The sequence below is a fragment of the Uloborus diversus genome, chromosome 10, assembly GCF_026930045.1.
Source record: "Uloborus diversus isolate 005 chromosome 10, Udiv.v.3.1, whole genome shotgun sequence".
Lineage (NCBI taxonomy): Eukaryota > Metazoa > Arthropoda > Arachnida > Araneae > Uloboridae > Uloborus > Uloborus diversus.
In genome coordinates this window covers 55159532-55179449 of record NC_072740.1, presented here as the reverse complement: position 1 = coordinate 55179449, position 19918 = coordinate 55159532, and the positions used below count along the sequence as shown (strand labels likewise).

Below are 19918 nucleotides of genomic sequence, written 5' to 3'. Positions count from 1 at the left end.
CTTTTAACGCTGGTTAATTTTGACAAGGGATTTTTTTTTTTTAGAAATTACGTTCACATGGCTCGATGTGGAATAGGATTCTACATACAATGCACTTATAAAAGGAAAATTTCAAGTTTTGAACGTCAGTCTAGTTCTGATGTATAGATATTTCTCTAGCATGATGCTCACAATTCGATTGTTTCTTTTTAGATATTTCCCTTTTATTGGAAATCTTGGAAAAGCCTAATAAATTCCTAGTCTCATGTGCCTTAACAACTTATGATCTCAATGAATTATGTCCAGATAACGATTGTTCTTATTCAAAATGGGTGTGTATTATAAGTAAGCTTATTAACTATTTCTTTTTGTTAATGCAATAATACGTGTTGTTCTCATTCAATCCTTTAAAACCATATAACTTGAAAAATAACGGTTTAGAATTTACTCTAAAAATTCAAGCGTAATTTAAATTTATCATAAATTACTTGAAATTCCCTCATATGAAATTCAAGTTAATCGTTAATATGTGAATAACACTTTGGTTCCTGTCAAAAAGAAAACACTATTTTAGATTTGTATACTTTGGATTGTGAGGGTTTTTTTTTCTTTCATTTTAGGTGCATTTAAATTCAAAAAGTCGGTTGCTAATCCAGATTGAATACCATTCTTCTGATGATCTGGCCAGTAAGTTGTCAATGTCATATCTGTTTTAATGCTATTCAGTTTGATCCTCGTACTCCTCGGGCAAATTCCGATATCGTTTTCGACTTAGTCACGTAATGAAATCCCTATCAAATTGGTGTTTGGGATGCAATTTCGTCCACGCGACTAGTCGAAAACGATAGGGTTCGACCGGTACGAGAATCACCTTTATTGACATGAAAATGTTATTAAGCAATGTACTTTAAATTTAATTGAATCCAAGCGATTTCTGTGTGTGTGTGTGTGTGTGTGTGTGTGTGTGTTTTTTAATTTATTTATTTTTTTAAGGACGTGATTGATAATGTGTTACAAGTTAAGAAAAGACAGAAATACTGGAACGAAAGTTTTAACTCTAATTTAAAAAAAATTCACCGAAATATTTTCTTATTTTTTGGAAAACTGAAAAAAAAAAAAAAAAAGCTGAAAATTCAAATTGAAAATGTTTTTTAAATGATTTTTTTTTTATACGCGCATGCCATTTTTTTCAGTTTGTTACTTTATCCCGAGTTGCCAGAATTTAAATGTAGAGATCAGTATTGTTTTCATCATTAATTAACTTATAGTTGTATCTGGATTTTCTTTAATTATTGATTTATTCCAGAAAAAATAGGTAGCATTCCGCTTCGTATTATCGTCATATCTCCTCCCTCAAATCGTCTCCATATGCTAATTATCTATACTGCGAAGATAAAGGGAGGATTTTTGACGTCAATCCGAAGCGGAATGATTCCCTGCGGGTGTCGGAACAAGCATCCTAGTTTAAGGATTATTTACGGAACTACTTACGATCTATTTTTGTTTTCTGATAAACAGCATTTACGTATCTGGATACTCAATATTCAACTTGAAATAAATATATAAAAACATTAAAAATAAAATAAAAATGAAAATAAATAAATAAAAAATTGAAAACATAAAATGAAAAATTGAAAAAATAAAATAAATAAATAGAAATTGTAAAAATAAAATAAAGAAACAACTAAATAATGATTAAGTAAAAGATTAAAATTTCCTTCAAGTCAACTAAACTTTTAGTCGCTTTGTTTTACGAGTATAAATGTTTAGATGAGAATCTATTTTTTATTAATAATTATTATATGTTTAGCTAATCTCTTTCACAAAGCTAACTTAATTCAATCATTTTTTGAAAATATTATTAAATTCTGAAGCAATATTGTTTCATGTAATTGCTAATGTAAAATGAACTGATATATAGCAAATTGTATTTTTCCCTTTATGTAGTTGCGTTTCCCAGCTGCACTCCTAACTTGGAAAAAGTGATACACCATCATGCTTTTAAGAAAAATCACCGCAAGAAATCCCATGAATCCAAACTCCAACAGGTTGTTGCCGCGATCTCCCAAAAGCCCATACTTTATGCCATTCGCAAGAAGATTTTACGGTAAATTTTCTGTTCTTTTCTGATTAAGTCTTGAACTTTTAATCCTGTTTCAATTCTGCATTGTGTAGATTAAAAATAAATTGCTGGTACTTATGAATGGAAAAAAAAGGGTCTATTTTTTTTAATGTACTAAAAAAAAAGAAATGACTGCACGGTATCGATAAATCATAACTGTATTCATGCGCATATTGAACCTAGTTCAACTAGCGATATTTTCACAAAGAAAATGTAAGTAAATTTAATGTTTCTCTATATTAATAGGTTTTTATTGCCTTAAAGTTCTTTTATTTTCAATGTCATATCTCTCAAATATTTAATTGTAACTTGCTAACACGTAATCAACTAAAGAAATGTTATTTATAGTCCAGTCAATGAACACATTGTAGCGTGCATGGAATATGCGATAATTTTTGACTTCCGAATATTGTTAAGGGTGGTTAGTAAGTAAACATACTGAAAGTCCCCGCCCCTAGGAGGTGAGCTAAAGGTGGGAGGGAGGGGGGAAGAAAATTTTGGGTTTTTCGAAAAAATGTCGGAAATGGTGGAAAAAATGCGTTTAAAATAAGAATTCAAGTTTAACAAAGTTTTATATGACTGTTTCTGCACATATTTGTCAAATTTCCAATAATTTTCCGGGTATATTATGAAAAAACGATGATTTTCGGGAAAATTCTCTGTTTTTGTCAAACATTTGTTCCTACTGCCTCCCAGGATCAGTATTCCTGAAAATTGTCAATGACAAAGCTGTGGAGCATTAAATTTCCTTCAATTTGATATGCTATTTTGTTATATTTTATTCGACGAATCAAAAGTTACAGAATTTCAAACACCCACGATCATGGCAAAAAATGGAACACTTGCCATTTACAAATTTCAAACTGACTCAAAAAGATCGCGTACTTCCTCTTTCTTCAATGAATTCGACAATCCTGATGGACAATAAAGAAGTATTTGTGGATTAGTACAACACAAATAATGTTAAAAGAGGAGGGGAGTCATGAAATTGTGACTTTGTGACAAGGGGGAAAGAAAGAGTAAGAAGTGTGACATCAAGCATTTTTTTAATAGGAATATGTTTTTTAAAATTAGTTTTATGAAAAGTACTTTGTGACAAGGGGGGAGGAGGTAAGAATGTTGAAAAAAAGTGTGACACTATTTATGGACTTTACCAAGGAATCGGACGAAGATTTGCAAAATTACATATACCAAGGAATCGGACGAAGATTTACAAAATTACGAATATGCAGTATGAATTGGTGTACTGAGGACGTGAAGAAAGTCAGCACTATACATACTGTTTAAGGAAATTGATAACGACATTGATTTAATTTAATTTGAATTTGTTGTTACTGAGGATACCTAGTCTACAAAACTAGTAGGCTAAAAGAGACGACTGTATAAACCATATGGAAATCAATGTCAGTTAGAAAATTGAAACGATGGTCAAACAAGAAGGTTTCTGTCCAACTTTCATATTAACAGCCATCTGACAATTTCCCTAATGATGATGCTGTTGAAAAACGAGACAAATACCTGCGAGCTTTAGGTGATGTTGACGTTGATATTGCGAAGACGACTATCATGAGATATCAAAATTCTTCGGTTGCTATCATTTGAGAGGAAGTCCTCCTGGTTGCTCTCTTAATAGCCAAATCCCAAACTGATCACCACATTCTACTGTCAAAATATACTAGAAATCTAAAATCATACAACATGTATCTAATGTATGTATCAACAGTTTTTCTTCCCCTGAATCCTTTGAGGCTGCTGGGGTCATATGTATCTATCATGGTATGGTGCTCTAGCCACAGAAAGCTCTCTCAATGAGTTCCGTTACAGATCATTTATCAGTTTCTGCAAACATCAAGACTGATCTGTAACTTAGCCGTACCACAAGGTGCACCTGTAGCTAGGAACTTAATGGTGAAGTACCAAATTAGAGTTTGGGAAAGGGGAAATGACCAACTCGTGCCGAAACTCTCAGAATCGGATGTTGTTCCTGATGGAATCTTAAAGATTATTTTGACCGATTGCTTTTCTACAAGTGACCAGGGTCACTTGTAGAAAATCATCCTTAAACTACTCTGTCGCAAGCTTGCATTGCTTTGGGCAGTTGTAACAACGGAATCAAAATATTTATCCAGTACGAAGGGGACGACAATGACATCAATACATAACCAATTTCTTAGAACAGCTTTTTCACTGCTATTGACTGTAGGGTTTCCAATCACAATCTCGAATCCCACGTGATCCCGCAGGATTTGTAGTGAGATTGGTCCCGCAGAATTCCCAATCCCGCAATTTTTTTTCCATTCAAGTGTTTTCCAGCTTTTGCCGCTCATAAAACGATTATTTTCACAAGCATCATCTGATGTTTGAATCTTTTTCCTCGTACATCTGCAAGAAGAGCAAGTAAAACTGTATGTCTCACATGACTAACAATGGATTTACCATTTCAGAACACAATAAAAATAGAGAATAATTTTCTGAGAATGAATTGGTATTCTCATTCGGAAGTTTCAATTTTCACACGTTCATCAAATGAGAAAATGCATAAAACTTATAAGCATTTTAAAAACCATCATTAAAATTTAAAATCCAGTAAATTACACTTAAAAAATAGAGAAAGTGTATTACATATTCTAAAACCAGCCAAGTAACCTGAATGCAATGTTGAAGCACTGCTGTAAGCTTTAGTAATGCACTCAAAACCTAAAAGTTAAAAAAAGTGCACTCCAAAGAAGAAAGCAATGAAAAATCTGACATTATTTATGTATTCGGCATGACTTTAAAAGGGGTTAAAGAAACTTGTATGAAACACAGGATGACTCTCATGACAGTGCAGTAAGTTAAGCTGCTCATTCGTGTGTACAGAAATTTTGGGGTCGTCACAAATAACTCTTATGGAACCCCCTTCATATTGTTTTTTACCAGTATATTTCACTCACCATTTAAAAATATTGGGCCGCCTTCGGGCCCAGGCCAACAGGTGTCCCTTCTCCCCCCGCCCTTGTGCGCGTCCCTGAAGCTGCTTATGTTGCAACTTGGTGAAATGGTGAATTCAAGCAGTATTTAACCCTTGGTGTAATGAATTAAATACACTGTTACAGTGAATAACGTTAATGAAGCAACAAAGGTTTTTCATTGCAAGTTAAATTGGATACAGCAAAACACACATCCAACAGACATCGTTTTTGTCCGAAAGTAGCAGTTCTCGAGCAAAAACCCAGCATAAGAAAAGAAAAATCTATTTCAGAAAGTGATGAAGTTAATGAGGCTATTTTTCTAATTGTTCACAATTTCTTAATTTTAGTAAAATTAATTGCAGTGGAGCCACAGCACGTGTTTTCATCAAGCACATTATTCTTTAGATTAAAAATCCTTTACCATATTTTTGCTTACCAAATGATAATTGGCAACTAGGATCTGACTTTGTAGTGCTTTACAGTTTTACAGAATTCAAGAAGAACCCTAATTCAAGTAATAGAGAAAGTCAAACCTAAAAAGCACAACTTTTTCTCTGTCATAAAAAATTAATTTTTTGAAGAATAAAGTCAATCCCGCAGTATCTCGAGATCCCACAGGATTGGCACTTTACAATCTAGAAATTCCGTGGGACTGAATTCGGCGCGGGATTGGAAACCCTAGTGACATGACTCTTCCGCCTCAGAATATAACCAAGATGTCACCCTTCAAGATGATATTTTCATTTTCTAAATACTGTCAGTCTATATAAACACTTTCAAAATATGATTAGTAATAATGTAATAAAAAGTAAAATTACAAAAAAGTGCTACATTTACCTTATTTCTATTATTAAAATATTCATTACCATGCTATAGCGTCACATATTCATTTCAATACGAATAACGAAATTGAGTACATGCAAGAACTTCATAGTTTTTGATTGCTTGTCAGCTGGGTGTCGCGGTGATTGGGCATAGGCTTCATATTTCTTTGGTATTAGGTTTGAATCTGCAGTTCAAGTGTTCAGCCGGTGGATTTTCAAGACACAGAAAAATGTCAGGTTCCTTGTCACATGATTGCTGCACAAGATCCCTTGAATGCCTGCTTTGCTTGGCACAGTCACTCTGAGACAATAAGAACGAGATAATTTTTTTTCTCGAAAAGTATTGGTTTTTAGGAACGCATGCCTAAAAAACCACTGGAAATGTGACATATATGTATGAAAACAATTTCACAATAAATATAGTTAACTTTCACTTTTTGCAACACATTTTTCCTGCAGTTTCCGTGTAAAAATGAAAAACGTAAAATTTGGCTCCCACTTCCCATCGTTTAACAACTCTCCCTCCCCCCTAGGGTCAGGGACTTTCAGTATGTTTACTTATTAATTACTTCTAAAAATTTCTTACTGAGGAAGTACTGGCTTTCTGCACTTCTTCAGTTCACTTTCGTTAAACAGTGCCATGCGTATGGAGCTAATTCATACTGCATATTAATAGTTCTGCACATCTCCGTCTGATTTCTTGGTAAGGGGCTGTCCATAAATAATGTTACACTTTTTTTCAACATTTTTGATCTCCCTTCCCTTGTCTTAAAGTACTTTTCATAAACTAATTTTAAAAACATATTCATATTGAAAAATTCTTGATGTCACATTTCTTACTCTTTCCTTCCCCCTTGTCACTAAGTCACAATTTCATTCCCCCCATCCGCCACTGAAACATCATTTGTGTTGAAGTAATCCGCAAATACTTCTTTATTATCCATCTGGATTGTCGATTTCATTGAGGAAAGAGGAAGGACGTGATCCTTTCGAGTCGGTTTAAAATTTGTGAATGGCAAGTGTTCCATTTTTTGCCGTGATAGTGCGTGTTTGGAATTCTGTAACTTTTGATTGGTTGAATAAAATGTAGCAAAACAGCATATCAAATTGAAGGAAATGTAATGCTCCACAACTTTTGTCATTGACAATTTTCAGGAATACTGATCCTGGGAGGCAGTAGGAACAAATGTTTGACAAAAACAGAGAATTTTCCCGAAAATCATCGTTTTTTCATAATATACCCGGAAAATTATTGGAAATTCGACAAACTTTTTCTATAGGAACTTTATTAAGCTTGAATTTCTATTGTAAATGCATTTTTTCCACTGTTTGTGACATTTTCTCGAAAAACCCAAAATTTTCTCCCCCCCCTCCCACCCACCTTTAGCTCACCCCCTAGGGGCGGGCAATTTTAGTATGTTTACTTACTAGCTACTCCTAACAATATTCTGAAGTCAAAAGTTATCGCATATTCCATGCAGGCTACACCCCTGTTTTGAGCACTCATTGACTGGACTATTATTCTTAAGCGTAACTTAATCTACCTCATAAAAAAGAGACTCCATCAATCACTTAAAAATAAATTCAGAAACAAAAGCTTCAAATACCCTCTGGACTGAGTCTTTAAATCTTTTATTTTATAGTATATATTTTTGGAAAATTATGGCCTTTGTCCCAATGTCATCTTCACCCTTAATATATATTCAACTTCGTCTATTGTTAATTTCGATTCTTTTTCAAATTGTAAATCGGGTTATTTGACAAAACTCTTGAAATAGTGTATTTCTTCTCTTAAATACTTTGTCTACGTTGTGTTGGTAGCTTGAAAAATTAGCTAATCAGTTCATTGCTTTACATTAAATTTTTACGTAAAAATCTTTCAACTTTCTTAATATTATTTTTATGAATAATGTAGATGGAGTTTGTTTGTAAAACAGAGAAAATATTGCTTGATTTTAATTGCTTTTATCTTCCTTTTTTGACGTATTAAGGTTTGTATTATGTGTGTCTAGTTTTATTTTATAGTATTTACTAAATATCTTGTTTTTAGCTAAGCCAAAATTAAAATTATATCGGTTTTATTATTAATAAAAAAAAGTGAGAGGTAATTATAACGAACAGTAATACAGAGCTGTGTTAACTACAATTAAAGGAAAGAAAATAAATATTAGCTCTAGAGAGAGAGAGTCTACACTGCTTTCTTAAAGACTAATCTAACTTACATAAACCAGTTTCAAGTTTTATATTGTTCCAATCCAAAATGCTTGGATCTCCAAATTAGATAGGTTTTGAAAATGGAGCAGTTTTTCTCTTTTTAATGACTTTTTCAAAAGAAGATTTATATCATCATTTTCATGAAATTCTGACACTGTTTAGCATCAAATTTTCCAAGATGTCACCTATTGATGCCAAACTGTTGCTTATTACCAATCTGTCTGTAATACAAAATATTTGACTTGATGCCACAGATTTTAGCAGTATAATTACTTGAACTACTCTCTTCTTCTTGCTATGAAGTAATAATTTCTTTCAAGTATATTTAATACAAGGCTGCTTTTATTGTAAAGGCAGTGGCATACCTAGCATGGGTGACATCCGAGGCGGTAATTTGGGGTGTCACCTCCTCCCTCCCCCCTACAAACGCAAAAGAAAAAAAGTTTTATGTAAACTTGAAAAAATGAAGTTCGTGCAAATTTTCAGAAACAACTTGATTTGCGTTACAACGAAATTTTGAGTGGCTAATGTAGAAAAAACGGATAAAAGGGGTGGGGGGGGGGGCGGGCCTTCTTATTTTAAAAAAAACTAGCAATTCCACTTTGGATGTCCCCCCGGGGCTGACTGCCACTCGCCCCCCATAGCAAGACAACTGGTAAAGACGTATATGTTTTGGGATGTAAATACTCAACGTTTTGCATTAATTAAGAAGTTAATTGTAATTCCAAAACATACGTAAGCAAGTTACTCTGCAAACTTTTTTGTAACATGCCTGTTTTACTTCAAATGATGTTTTACTTAACTTTATATTTTTCCAATTGTGTTTATTCTTTTAATGCTTTAGGGCCTCAAAAAGACCAATGTTGGATCATGAAGGTGAGTCAATTTCATTTTTGTGTACTCAAATATATTTTAGTGATTTTTTCTAAAGATTCAAGGAGCTTTTTAGCGACTAAAAAGGTAACTAAAGCTACTATTTTGAAGACTTTTTAAGCCAAAATACAGTCAACTCCGACCATTCGCGGAATAGGGTGGCATGGTAACTGCGGATAATTTTTAAAATAGGTGAAAAACCATATTAGTGTATGCAATAGCTATAAAAAAACCGTAACACTTGCATACATTTAAATTATAGCTAAAAACGATAACAGTGCATATGAATAAAGTATGTAAAAGCTAAACAAGGATTTTTCATTATTGCAACTGGATTACTCGCACGTCAGCAAATCGTGCAAACAGATCAACTGAAGCATATGAAGTTATTTGGTTGTACCAAAAAAAAAGAACATGCTGATGTGTGCCTCACATGACTTCCTTTTACTCCAATTTAATTTCATTTTCCCATTACTGGTAATTTTAATGTGATTCAATAGTTTATTCTCTAAATATCACCAACAGTGGACAAATTGAAACCAGATTAAAAAAAAATAAATAAATAAATAAAAAATCGCCAAATTTGTCGCCAAGTTGGCGACAAACCTTGGCGACCAAAAGACTGGCGATATTTCGCCAAGTGTCCGCCAAATTGTAACACTACTTGAGTTTACATCGAAATTAACAATGATTTCCCCCAAAAAAGGGGAAAAGACCCCCTTAAAAACACCCGAATGCAACCAAAAGGGGAGGTGCACAACTAGACCCCACTAGGAGTCTATGTACCAAATTTCAACTTTCTAGGACGTATTGTTCTTTCGTTATGCGACATACATACGCACATACATACGTCATGAGAAAACTCGTTGCAACTAACTCGGGAATCGTCAAAATGGATATTTCGCGAGTCTATACGTTATTAGGCACTTATCCATGTGTGGTCGAGTCGAAAGAAGAACTCAACATTCATTCGGGGGTGAGCAAAATGGAAATTAAGGTCGATTTTTGAGTGAAAATTTTTTTGCGAATACAATATTTCCTTTTTTGTAAAAAGAAGTAAAAACGGAGAGAATTTTGTTCCAACATAGCTGGCTTAGTCACTGTGACCCTGTAAATTAGAAAAATCAGGAAATTTTTTCAGACACCTGGGAAACATGGAAAAATTCGGGGATGTTTTTAATTTTTGAAAAAAATTCGGGAGGAGTTCTCTATTTTTCAGGAAAGGATAGAATTTTTTCTTGTTAAAAATAATCAAAGTTAAAATATTGTCTGAACAGTCCAGTGAGACGGTTTTGAATTTTTACCTTTAGTAGCATATTGATCATATGAGGAATCGACATGCAAAAGTAAACATATCCGCAAAAATACAAAATTGAAGTAATGACAGATATTTATTTGTCAGCCTCATTCCAATTCGGCAGTGTAGTTGGTTTCATATAAAAAAAAAAATTAATATCTTATTATTTTAGAGCTTTGAAAATTGACGTTCTGTGCATAAAAGAACATATCCATGCATATGTCCTAAGCAAACCAGAACAAATCCATTTCAGACAGTTTGAAGCTGTAGTTTTGTCATTTGACTCCTACAATGCACGCATGGATTCAATGTTAACTATAACATATTTATAGAAAAAAAACAGTTTAAAAATATAAATGAAATAAAATTTTAAGAAATTCTCCTTAAATTGCGTAAGAAATTTAAATCTGGAAGCAAAATAACCTTTCCAAAAAGGTTTTAATACTAATTTATCTGATTCCTTACGCACCTGCTAGATGATAAGATTTATCAAGTTCGAAAAATAATCAGATTCATTTCATGAAAAGATCTTTGTGTTCTTGTCAACTCTCCTTTACCTGCCGGCTGTCAACTTAAATCATTTGGAACTCATCTGCCGGCACCAACGTCACAGCCATTTTTTTAGAACACTTCCGAAGCTCCCCACATAATGTATAAATATATTTACAAGGCTTTTGTATGCCGTTAAGTCATTCATTTTTCCCTCTGCTTATAAAAAAGATTGTATTAAGAGCTGAAATTTATTGATTTGCACATAAAAATGAATTACTCTAGAAAGAATATTTTTTATTTGCTTAAATTACGTCACTAACCTGAATACATAAGTTTCAATTGATCAATAAGAAACGGGGAAGCTTTTTTTTTCTTCAATAAAAACAAACACAGTGGAACTTAAAAAACCCGAACCTATCGGGGCTGAGCTCTGTTCGGATTCCGGAAAGTTCGGATTTACGGATAGCCTATATATAAAAAATCTTGATTTTAACTCAATATGACTTGAAAGTTTTTGTTATAAGTTAATGGTAAAGCAAGTTTAACCCTGTTAAAGTATGAGTGCTTAATTCTTGTGAGTGCCGATTCTGTTCGTTACGTCAATGAAAGATTACCGAATTCAGTTCTAAATGACAAAATACAGAGCTGTAGATACGATTTGAATTGTGTATTCAAACGTCTGCTAAAGGTAGCTGTCATTAAAAAAACCGAACTTTTGTCTCAGTTATTGGTTTTTCCCGTTTTCAAATCTAATTTCAGGCCCTTGCTTCCCAATCTTTTCGGATTATCCGCAATTTTGGATCTCCAGAGTTCGGATTTTTGAGGTTCCACTGCCTGCATGGCACGTTTTTGATCTTGGTTGGCATGTATTTTAAGGGTTAAACAAATAATTCTCTAACTTTCCTTTTAGGCAACCACCCACACTTTAAACGTTGTAGACAGTGGGGTACATAGCAAACCCTGCGGCGCGGGAGGGGGGGAGGCGAAAAAGGTGTGAGGGCGCACGCTACGAAAAAATAATGCTGTTTAAATTAAGAAGAAGAAAAAATTCTAATTGGGGTAGGGTGCACTTACAAATCCTGCGGGGGGGGGGGGGGGGGCGCACCGAAGTCAATGTACGCTACTGGTTTTAGATGCCATCCTATGGTGAAACATAATTCGTATTCCTCAACTTCAGACACGTGTTTCGGTATTTCAAGGAACCCCTTTTTCAATGCAAAATAAGTGAGCGAAGTGCGTAGGTGTTTCAATGCAAAATAAGATAATAAACTCACTTATTTTACATTGAAAAAAGGTTTCTTCGTTGCCCCCGAAACACGCGTCTGCAGTAATCTGCAATTTGTATAACGTTATTTCTTTTTTACTTTTCAAGTACAAAGGTGTTGCAATTTTGAAGTATTTTGAATTATAATTGAATTAAAATTATTGAATTATTGTAATTAAATTTTAAGCATCATCATTACCTAAATCGAAAATGATTTGATACTGGAATTGTTTTTAATGACACGGGTAATTCTGCTTTTTGTCGTTGCGTTTTTGCTTTCAAGTGAGGTAAGATGTCTGTAATAACATTTCAATCTGTTCTTTTGGTTGCTATTTTAACTGTGCGTCAAAAGAAAAAGAAAAATCCTACTGTACGATCAACCTACAAATGTGTAAGTATTTTTTATTTTCTGCAAAGACGGCAATAATTATATGCATTTCAAAATTTGTGTACATTTGCCGACACAAATGGGAAATGTTCGGTAATTCAATGACTGCAGAAAAGGGGCTAAGGTGTTGAAGAGAAGTACCTAATTTTCAATCATATGAGGTCTAGTGGTTTGAACTTTCATCGTGATTACGCGGGCCTGAACTAGACATGAGACGGGCTCGGCCCGAGCTCGGGCTCTTGAACCGAAAATAGGTTTCGGGCTCGGGCGGGCTCGGACTCAAGCAAAGATAATCAATCGTCAATCTCCAAACAAATTCAAAGCAAATAAACATTTACCTACTGTGAGAAATTGAAAGGAACATTTAAATCAGTTCAATATCAATATGAAAATCAAACCAAAAAAAAAAAGAAAAGAAATTAACGCTTATTTATAGTGTTTTTTTGCGATTGCTATTGTAATATGTCATACAGTAACCCATTTGAAGTGAAGCATTTTGAGAAAATTTAGAAACTTCTATTAATGAAAAACATTTGACATAACATTTTTCATTAACAGAGAGCATGTCAGATTGTAGAAGGTTCGGTTACTAATACAAGAAAGTCTCCTTCGGGCTCGGGCGGACTCGGATTTTGGTCCGAGACCGAGACAATATCACCCGGGCTCGGTTACAAATTTTCGGACTCGGGTAGGCCCGGGCTCTCAAAAATGAGCCCGAACTCATCTCTAGCATGAACCCAGGCGTTTAAAGAACTTATCACTTCTAATCTTTTAAATATCTAGAAATCCCAAATCCTCACGCTAAAAGGCAGGAAGTTGTTAAAGACTACCAAATTTCGTGACTGACAACACATGGCAATTCTAAGGATTCACGCAGTAAGGTAGGCAGTTTGGAGGAAAATTACATAATTTGTAACATTTTTTCCCCTATGCCTTCATATTTAAAGCATCGACGAAGATTGATATGGGAAGAGGTGGTGGCTCGTATAGTAATCAAATTGCGCAATAAACTATTATCAATTTGTTCATACATTATGAATTATATGATTGTAAAGTAATGGACTTGAAAAAATCTTTACTAGCGCCTTTTTTATTTATTTATCTACTTATTTTACTTACATTTATTTGTTATTTTCGTCTTTTATTTATTTATTTTTTATTTATACTTATTTATTTGTTTATGTGTGCGCTTTGAAACATTTCTATAGTAACACAATAAAACAAATCTTAAAGGATGATTTTCTCACTTTTCTGTATAATGCAATCGGGAATACGATAACACACATTCCATTTTCCCCTTCATCATTTGTTTACTTTTCAAACAATCGTCGTTTTTAATAAAGCAACTAAAACCGGAAACTAACCGCTCTTCCTCAAACGCGCGTGTTGATTTTTCTCGTAGATATTTCTGGTATGAGGAGGAAGCCCAAGAGCTCTCTCTGCTCGGTAAAGGGAGGGGGAGAGGAGGTAAGAGGGTGCCATAGAAATAAATTTAACTTTCTTCCCCCCACAAGCCTTATTCCTGGCAACTGCAGCAGTTGAGCGCTTCGGTTTAAAGAAGACCTTTTCACTTCAGCTATAGATCTCCCACAATGATGGTGAGATGATTTTTCGCTCTTAGTTTTCCACCGCTTCCCTTTCGTTTTCCAGAGTTAGCGTGCAACTGCTCGTGTTTATTTTTTCACCTGAGAGGATTTTTTCGCTTGACAAGTAAACTTGGAAGTGATATAATTCATTATTGCTTATATTTTTTATCCAGCGAGGTAAAGTAAATCTTTTGGTTTTTTCTTTAAAGCTTTTCTGTGAAGATAGTCTTGAACGTATGATCTCCCTGTTAACTTTTGACGTTTAATTATCCGTTGATATTTATATATTACCACTGTGATATTTTTGTTTAACAACTTTTATGTTATTGGTAAATTTTAACATGCCAAAATGTGACAGAGCAATCAAAGAAAAAAGTCATTTTGCATTGTTAACAGATAAAGCGTACATCTCTGAAGTTATTAAAATTTAATGAAGATTTTACTACTTAAATGACATTTGTGACTTTTACTTAAATTTTATTATATATTGCATAAAATTTTACTGAAAATTGTGTTCTGTTAGCGTTTGACTTTGAAAATGCATTACAGTAGAAGTCGATCTCCGGTACGGAGAAGTTACATAGGATCTTATAATAGCTATAGTAGTGACTTAAGTTCTTTCTCATCACGAAATCCATCTATTCAAAGAGTGATCAATTCAGATTTCTCAGTATTGGAGAGATCGAGGAGTCCTCTCAGAGACTATTCACTGGGTAGATTATCTGGTATTAGGCCGCTGTCATGCTTAAATGGCGAATCATCTCCGGCCCTTCGCAGGAGAGAAAGAGATTTTTCAACAACTCGAAGTTCAGTCACTGATGCTTCTGTCAGTTTTTCTACTGATGATTTCAGCAGTATTAGTCCTAAAACGAAAAGCAGTTATGATTTTTCATCCCCAGTTACTAGTCGATACAATTCGTATGGAATAACAGGTTACAAAAAACCGCAAAGAACAGATTATTCGGATTATTTACGGCCAGTTTTACAAGACAGACCTTTCATGAAGAAAGACTTTGTTCCTAGATCTAGAGCTGAGCGAGAGAAAAGTACAATGCCTGTAGTGAGAGAAAGAAAGCTTATTAAGTTTCGTGAAATAACCAATGATATACTTTCTAAAGTTAAAAGAAAGGTTTCGTGGGACATGCCAGATGATACGGATTCTCTATCAACTGAAGTACGTAAGATAAATTGTGAGTCCTCAAATACGAGAGAAATGAATAGTAGAGATAACAGTTTGACACGTTTTGTGTCTAGAGAAACCCCAACACGATCTCCATTACCTTCACCTCTGTCAATATCTCCAAGAACTTCAGAGTCACGCCGTTCTTCAGGGGATCAAAGTTTCGACACATTAAGAGGAAAATCGAATAATTCTTTGCAGAATTCTGTTGCTGCTGTGTCCAGAAACAAAGGGTGTCTCGATACCACGAGAGACTATCCTGAAGTGAAAATTAACACTAAATTGCCAACAGCTCCTCCAAGGAGAAAATCAACGGACATTACTCAAAAAATAAAGAAAACAAGAAAACCTTCCATTGAGACTGCTGAAGAGCGAAACGTGAACTATTCTGTCATTGCAGATGAAATAAAACGAAATCGTGAAACTGCGGAAAAATTAAAATTGCTTAAAGATGAACCGGAAAGCACTAAAGAGTCACAATTCCCCACGCCAAACGGAAATGTGGCTGAATCGAATCAGTTACAGACCGAAATTCCTAGTCATTTTGATAAAGAAATAGTTCCTAATGGTGTTGAAAATATTGTTTCGAGAAATTGCCGACGTAGACGACGTGAGGCAGATTCGGTTGAAACTGAGCAAACTAGAAGCCGATGTCGAAGCCGAATTCGATCGCGAGTTGAAAACACACAATGTTCCACTTTGTGTACACCGCCAAAATCGAGCGATGCTGAAATTTCTAACGAAAATCTTCCTTCAGTTAGCCGAATGCACAGAAAATCAGTCAAGTATAAAGTTGATTGTTTGCCACCGCGATTCTCATCTAAAACTTCGCAAGAATCTCCTCCAGTACCGGAAAATATTAAAAGTAAACTCGATAATGATCAAAACAGATGTAACGAAGTCCTAAAATCTTCGCCTGAATCGAGAAGCACTGTGAAAACCGTAGAAGACAAAAGTAATGCGTCTACAGTTAGTGAAAAAACGATATTGGAACTAGTTGAGAGAAAGCCGAGAAACAAATTAGAATCCAATAAGAGTTCTAAATATGGAGAACAAAAAAGGAATAAAGTATCAGAAGTAGAAAAATCTCAACTCGTAAAGGAAGAAACTAGAATTTCTGTGGCATGTGATTTAGCTGTCAAAAATAACCAGTCTAAAACTTCTTCTGCCACTGAAGTTAGCGTAAGGGACAAAAAAATAAAAGATAAGGAGAGGAAAACAGATAAATTTTCTAAACCTGCCGATTTACAGGACGACAGTAGTAAGTCTGCTATTACTTCAACAAATTTTAAAGAAATCAAAGCGCAAAAGAAGGATTTTAGCAATAAATCAAATGATAATTTGAAAACAGAGAAGAAAAAAATAGAGGATTCGTTTTTTAAGCAACCTGTAGCAGACTATCCTGTTAAAAAAGAAATTGAAGAAGTAGTAGTTGTTTGCAAATTACCACAACCAAAAAAGTGCACTGAATTGAAAGCAACGAGACTGTTTAAAGAAACCATTCCTACTGAGCCAAACATCGTAGTGTCTGTTGTGAAGAAAGATACTACCGTGGAAGCTATATGCATCATTGATAAAACAGGAGACACTGATAAAAAAAGCATTTTGTCTCAAACACACATTCCAGAAAAACGTACGCTTTCTTCTTCTCTAAAAGAAAAAGAGCAAAGCAAAAAAGTTCCTGAGACCAAAAGGAATAAGTATCAAAAGACAATGTCAAACACTGTATTTATCGAGACAGCTGATGTGAATGTTACACATACTGTTGTCTTAAAGCCCAAACCTCAAGATAAGAGCACACTGAGCCTTGCTTCAACAGCAGATGCCATGAAAATTAATGATTTTCGATTGAAAGCCATACCAGATGTCATTCAAAGTACTATCTATGATGAAACAAAAAATAATACTGTTGAAAATTTATCTGATGTTGTGAAAAGTACATTGACGGAAGAAATCAAATCAGCTGAGAATAAACTGAAGTTTGGAAGTACAATGGTCCTCCCGGGTATTAAAGAAAGCTCAACAAAAGATGCTATGCTGAAAAATAAAAAAGGTAGCGAAGATCTCATAGATAAATGTTCGGAATGTAAAACCTTTGGAAATGAGCTACCAGATGTAACCAAAAGTGAGAAAACTATCGCGAGAAAAAGTAGTGAATCACAAAGAGCTCAAAAGAAATTAGGCTTAAATAATTCCGCAGAAATAAAAGCTTTAGATTCGATTCCAAAATTGAGTACTGGTTTTAAAATTGATCCAAAAGTATTGCAAGAGGAAGGTACGAAGGAACAGTCTCAACGAGATGTCAAAAAAACCTCTGTCGATGTCTCGAAGATAGCTTTTTTTAGTACAGCTGAAAATAAATCGAGTCAAAATACAGAATATGGTAACGAAAGTAAACCTGATATTGTATTAAATCATGTTGAAACAAAATTGAATGAGAAATCAATGAACAATTGTAAAGTCGATAATAACGTTTCAAAAGCATTTAATAGGAAATTAAATAGTAAAGATGTTGCGTCAACTATCGTGCAAGAAAACAAGAAAAAAAGCACAATTTTAAATACCTCTGCTGTAAAAGTGGACCCTAAACCAAATGAAGAAATATCAAAGAAGGCAGACTCTTCAGTGCATCAAGAATGGATACATTTGCAACCTGATAGCTTGCTAAGTGAAAGATTTGATGCTCAGAAAGAAACTAGCAATCTCAAGGACAGAAAAAATTTAAACGCTGTTTCTTCAGCAGACGGGAAAGAAATAGTGTTAAGTGAAGTGACCCTAAACTCATTAAAAACAGAAGCATCTGAAAGTAAAACTTTGATTAAGAAAGGTTTCGCTGCTTCAAAAAATAACAATTATGTAGCTACAACCCCAATCGAATCAGAATCAAAGGATATTCCATGTAATGAAGTTGCGTCACCCGTAGACAATTGCAGCTCTTCAATAACTAAGGTGACAGACGGCAAGCGTGAAGATAGAACGAAAGGAATTAAACTTGAACTCATTGATGAAAAAACTGAAACGCCGGAAAAAAAGGAAAAAAAAGTTTTTCTTAAATTTTCAAAGGAAACTGTCAGTAATAAAGAAGCATCGCACCCAAAACGAAGTGACGTCAAAGAAATTAATCCTTCTTTAAGCGGCAATGACTCCAAACAGTTTAATGTAGCTAAACAGACGCAAAATTCTTCCGAATGTGTGAAAAAAGTAGGAAATGGAAGCGAATGCTCTCTAGGCGTTTTAATTGATGGAAGTAGTTTTCAAGAAAGTGTAAACAGTAAGACTCGTCCAAATTTAACAGAGCAAAAGTTGAAACTAACTGTTAAAGATGATATCAAAAATAACAAAAATACCTCGAACTCGGCGAAACCTTTAGGAAAGGACTTATTAAGCAGTAAAAATGAAATCGAGAAAGTTCAAAAGAAAGAAGTAGCTTTTGCTGCTAAACGTAACGCTGCACTACAAAGGTCATCAGAAACAAATGAAGACTGCAAGAAAAATGCATCAAAACCATCTGCTAAATTAGATAATGTTAAAACAAATGATGTTGGGAAAGAAGAATCGCAAAGTGTTAGCTCTATCACTGGAAAATCTGAGATGAATGTTTCTGAATTAAACAAACGGAATGAAACTTTGCAACGGAAAGTTTCGGACATCAAAACTGCGAATACTAATAAACCTGAAATCTCAAAATTGGAGACAAAATCTATTGATGCCCAAAATAACAATTCCAAAAAAGTCATCGATTCTGATGCAAAGAACTTAAAACTCTCCAATTCTGAGAAAATACCTTGTGACCAAGAAAATAAAGTGCCGCTAGTCAACAAAGAATTCCCTAAAAATCAAAATTTTATAGCTAAGCCAGAGATTACAGAAAAAACTAATAAGAATTTGGGAACGTCTGAAATTTCTCTATTAGCAAACCATATATCAGTAAATAATCATTCTGAAGTAAAATCTACTGTAAATGATACTTCTGAAAAGCGAAGTTTAACGGATAAGCCCGCGCTTACGGGAAAAACCAGTAAGAAAAGTGGAACTACTGAAAATTGTTCATTAGCAAAGCAAATACAAATAGATAATCTTGCTGAATCAAAATGTTCTTCTGTTAATGATGCATCTGAAAAACAAAATTTTACAGCTAAGCCCGAAACTACAAGAAAAATTAGTAAGAAATCCGAAGCATCAGAAATTTCTTCATTAGCAAAGCAAATGCCCGTGAATAATGCTGAAGAAAAATCTATTGTAAATGATGCTTCTGAAAAACGATGTTTTACAGCTAAGCCTGAGCTGAAGGAAAAAATCAATAAGAAAACTGTAGCCTCTGATAATTCTTCAATAGCAAAACAAATCCAAGTAAATAATCGTGATGGGTTAAAAAGTTCTACTGTAAATGATGCTTCTGAAAAACGAAATTTTGCAGCTGAGACTGAAACTACAGGAAAAATTAATAAGTTCGGTGCATCAGAAATTTCTTCATTAGCGAAGCAAATACCAGCAAATGATAATGCTAAAGAAAAATCGACTATAAATGATGTTTCTGAAAAGCGAAATATTACAGCTAAGCCCGAGCATACAGGAAAAATAAATAAGAAAACTGAAGCGTCTGAAACTTCTTCATTAGCAAATCAAATACCGGTAAGTAGTCATGCTGAATTAAAAAGTTCTACTGCAAATAATGCATCTGAAAAACAAATTTTTTCTGAGCTTACAGAAAAAATCAATAAGAAAAACGGAGCTTCTGAAAGATCTTC

At 34.2% G+C, this 19918-nt stretch overlaps 1 protein-coding gene across 1 annotated transcript in view; it reads left to right on the top strand.

Annotated features, from left to right (window-relative positions):
• Positions 1–19918, top strand: part of LOC129231853 (putative protein kinase C delta type homolog) — a 176576-nt gene that overhangs the window by 45114 nt on the left and 111544 nt on the right. Inside the window, exons 4-7 of the mRNA XM_054866235.1 lie at positions 193–311; positions 600–666; positions 1927–2086; positions 8935–8966. Of these exons, the coding sequence (XP_054722210.1) occupies positions 193–311; positions 600–666; positions 1927–2086; positions 8935–8966 (378 nt within the window). The remainder of the gene's footprint in view (positions 1–192; positions 312–599; positions 667–1926; positions 2087–8934; positions 8967–19918) is intronic.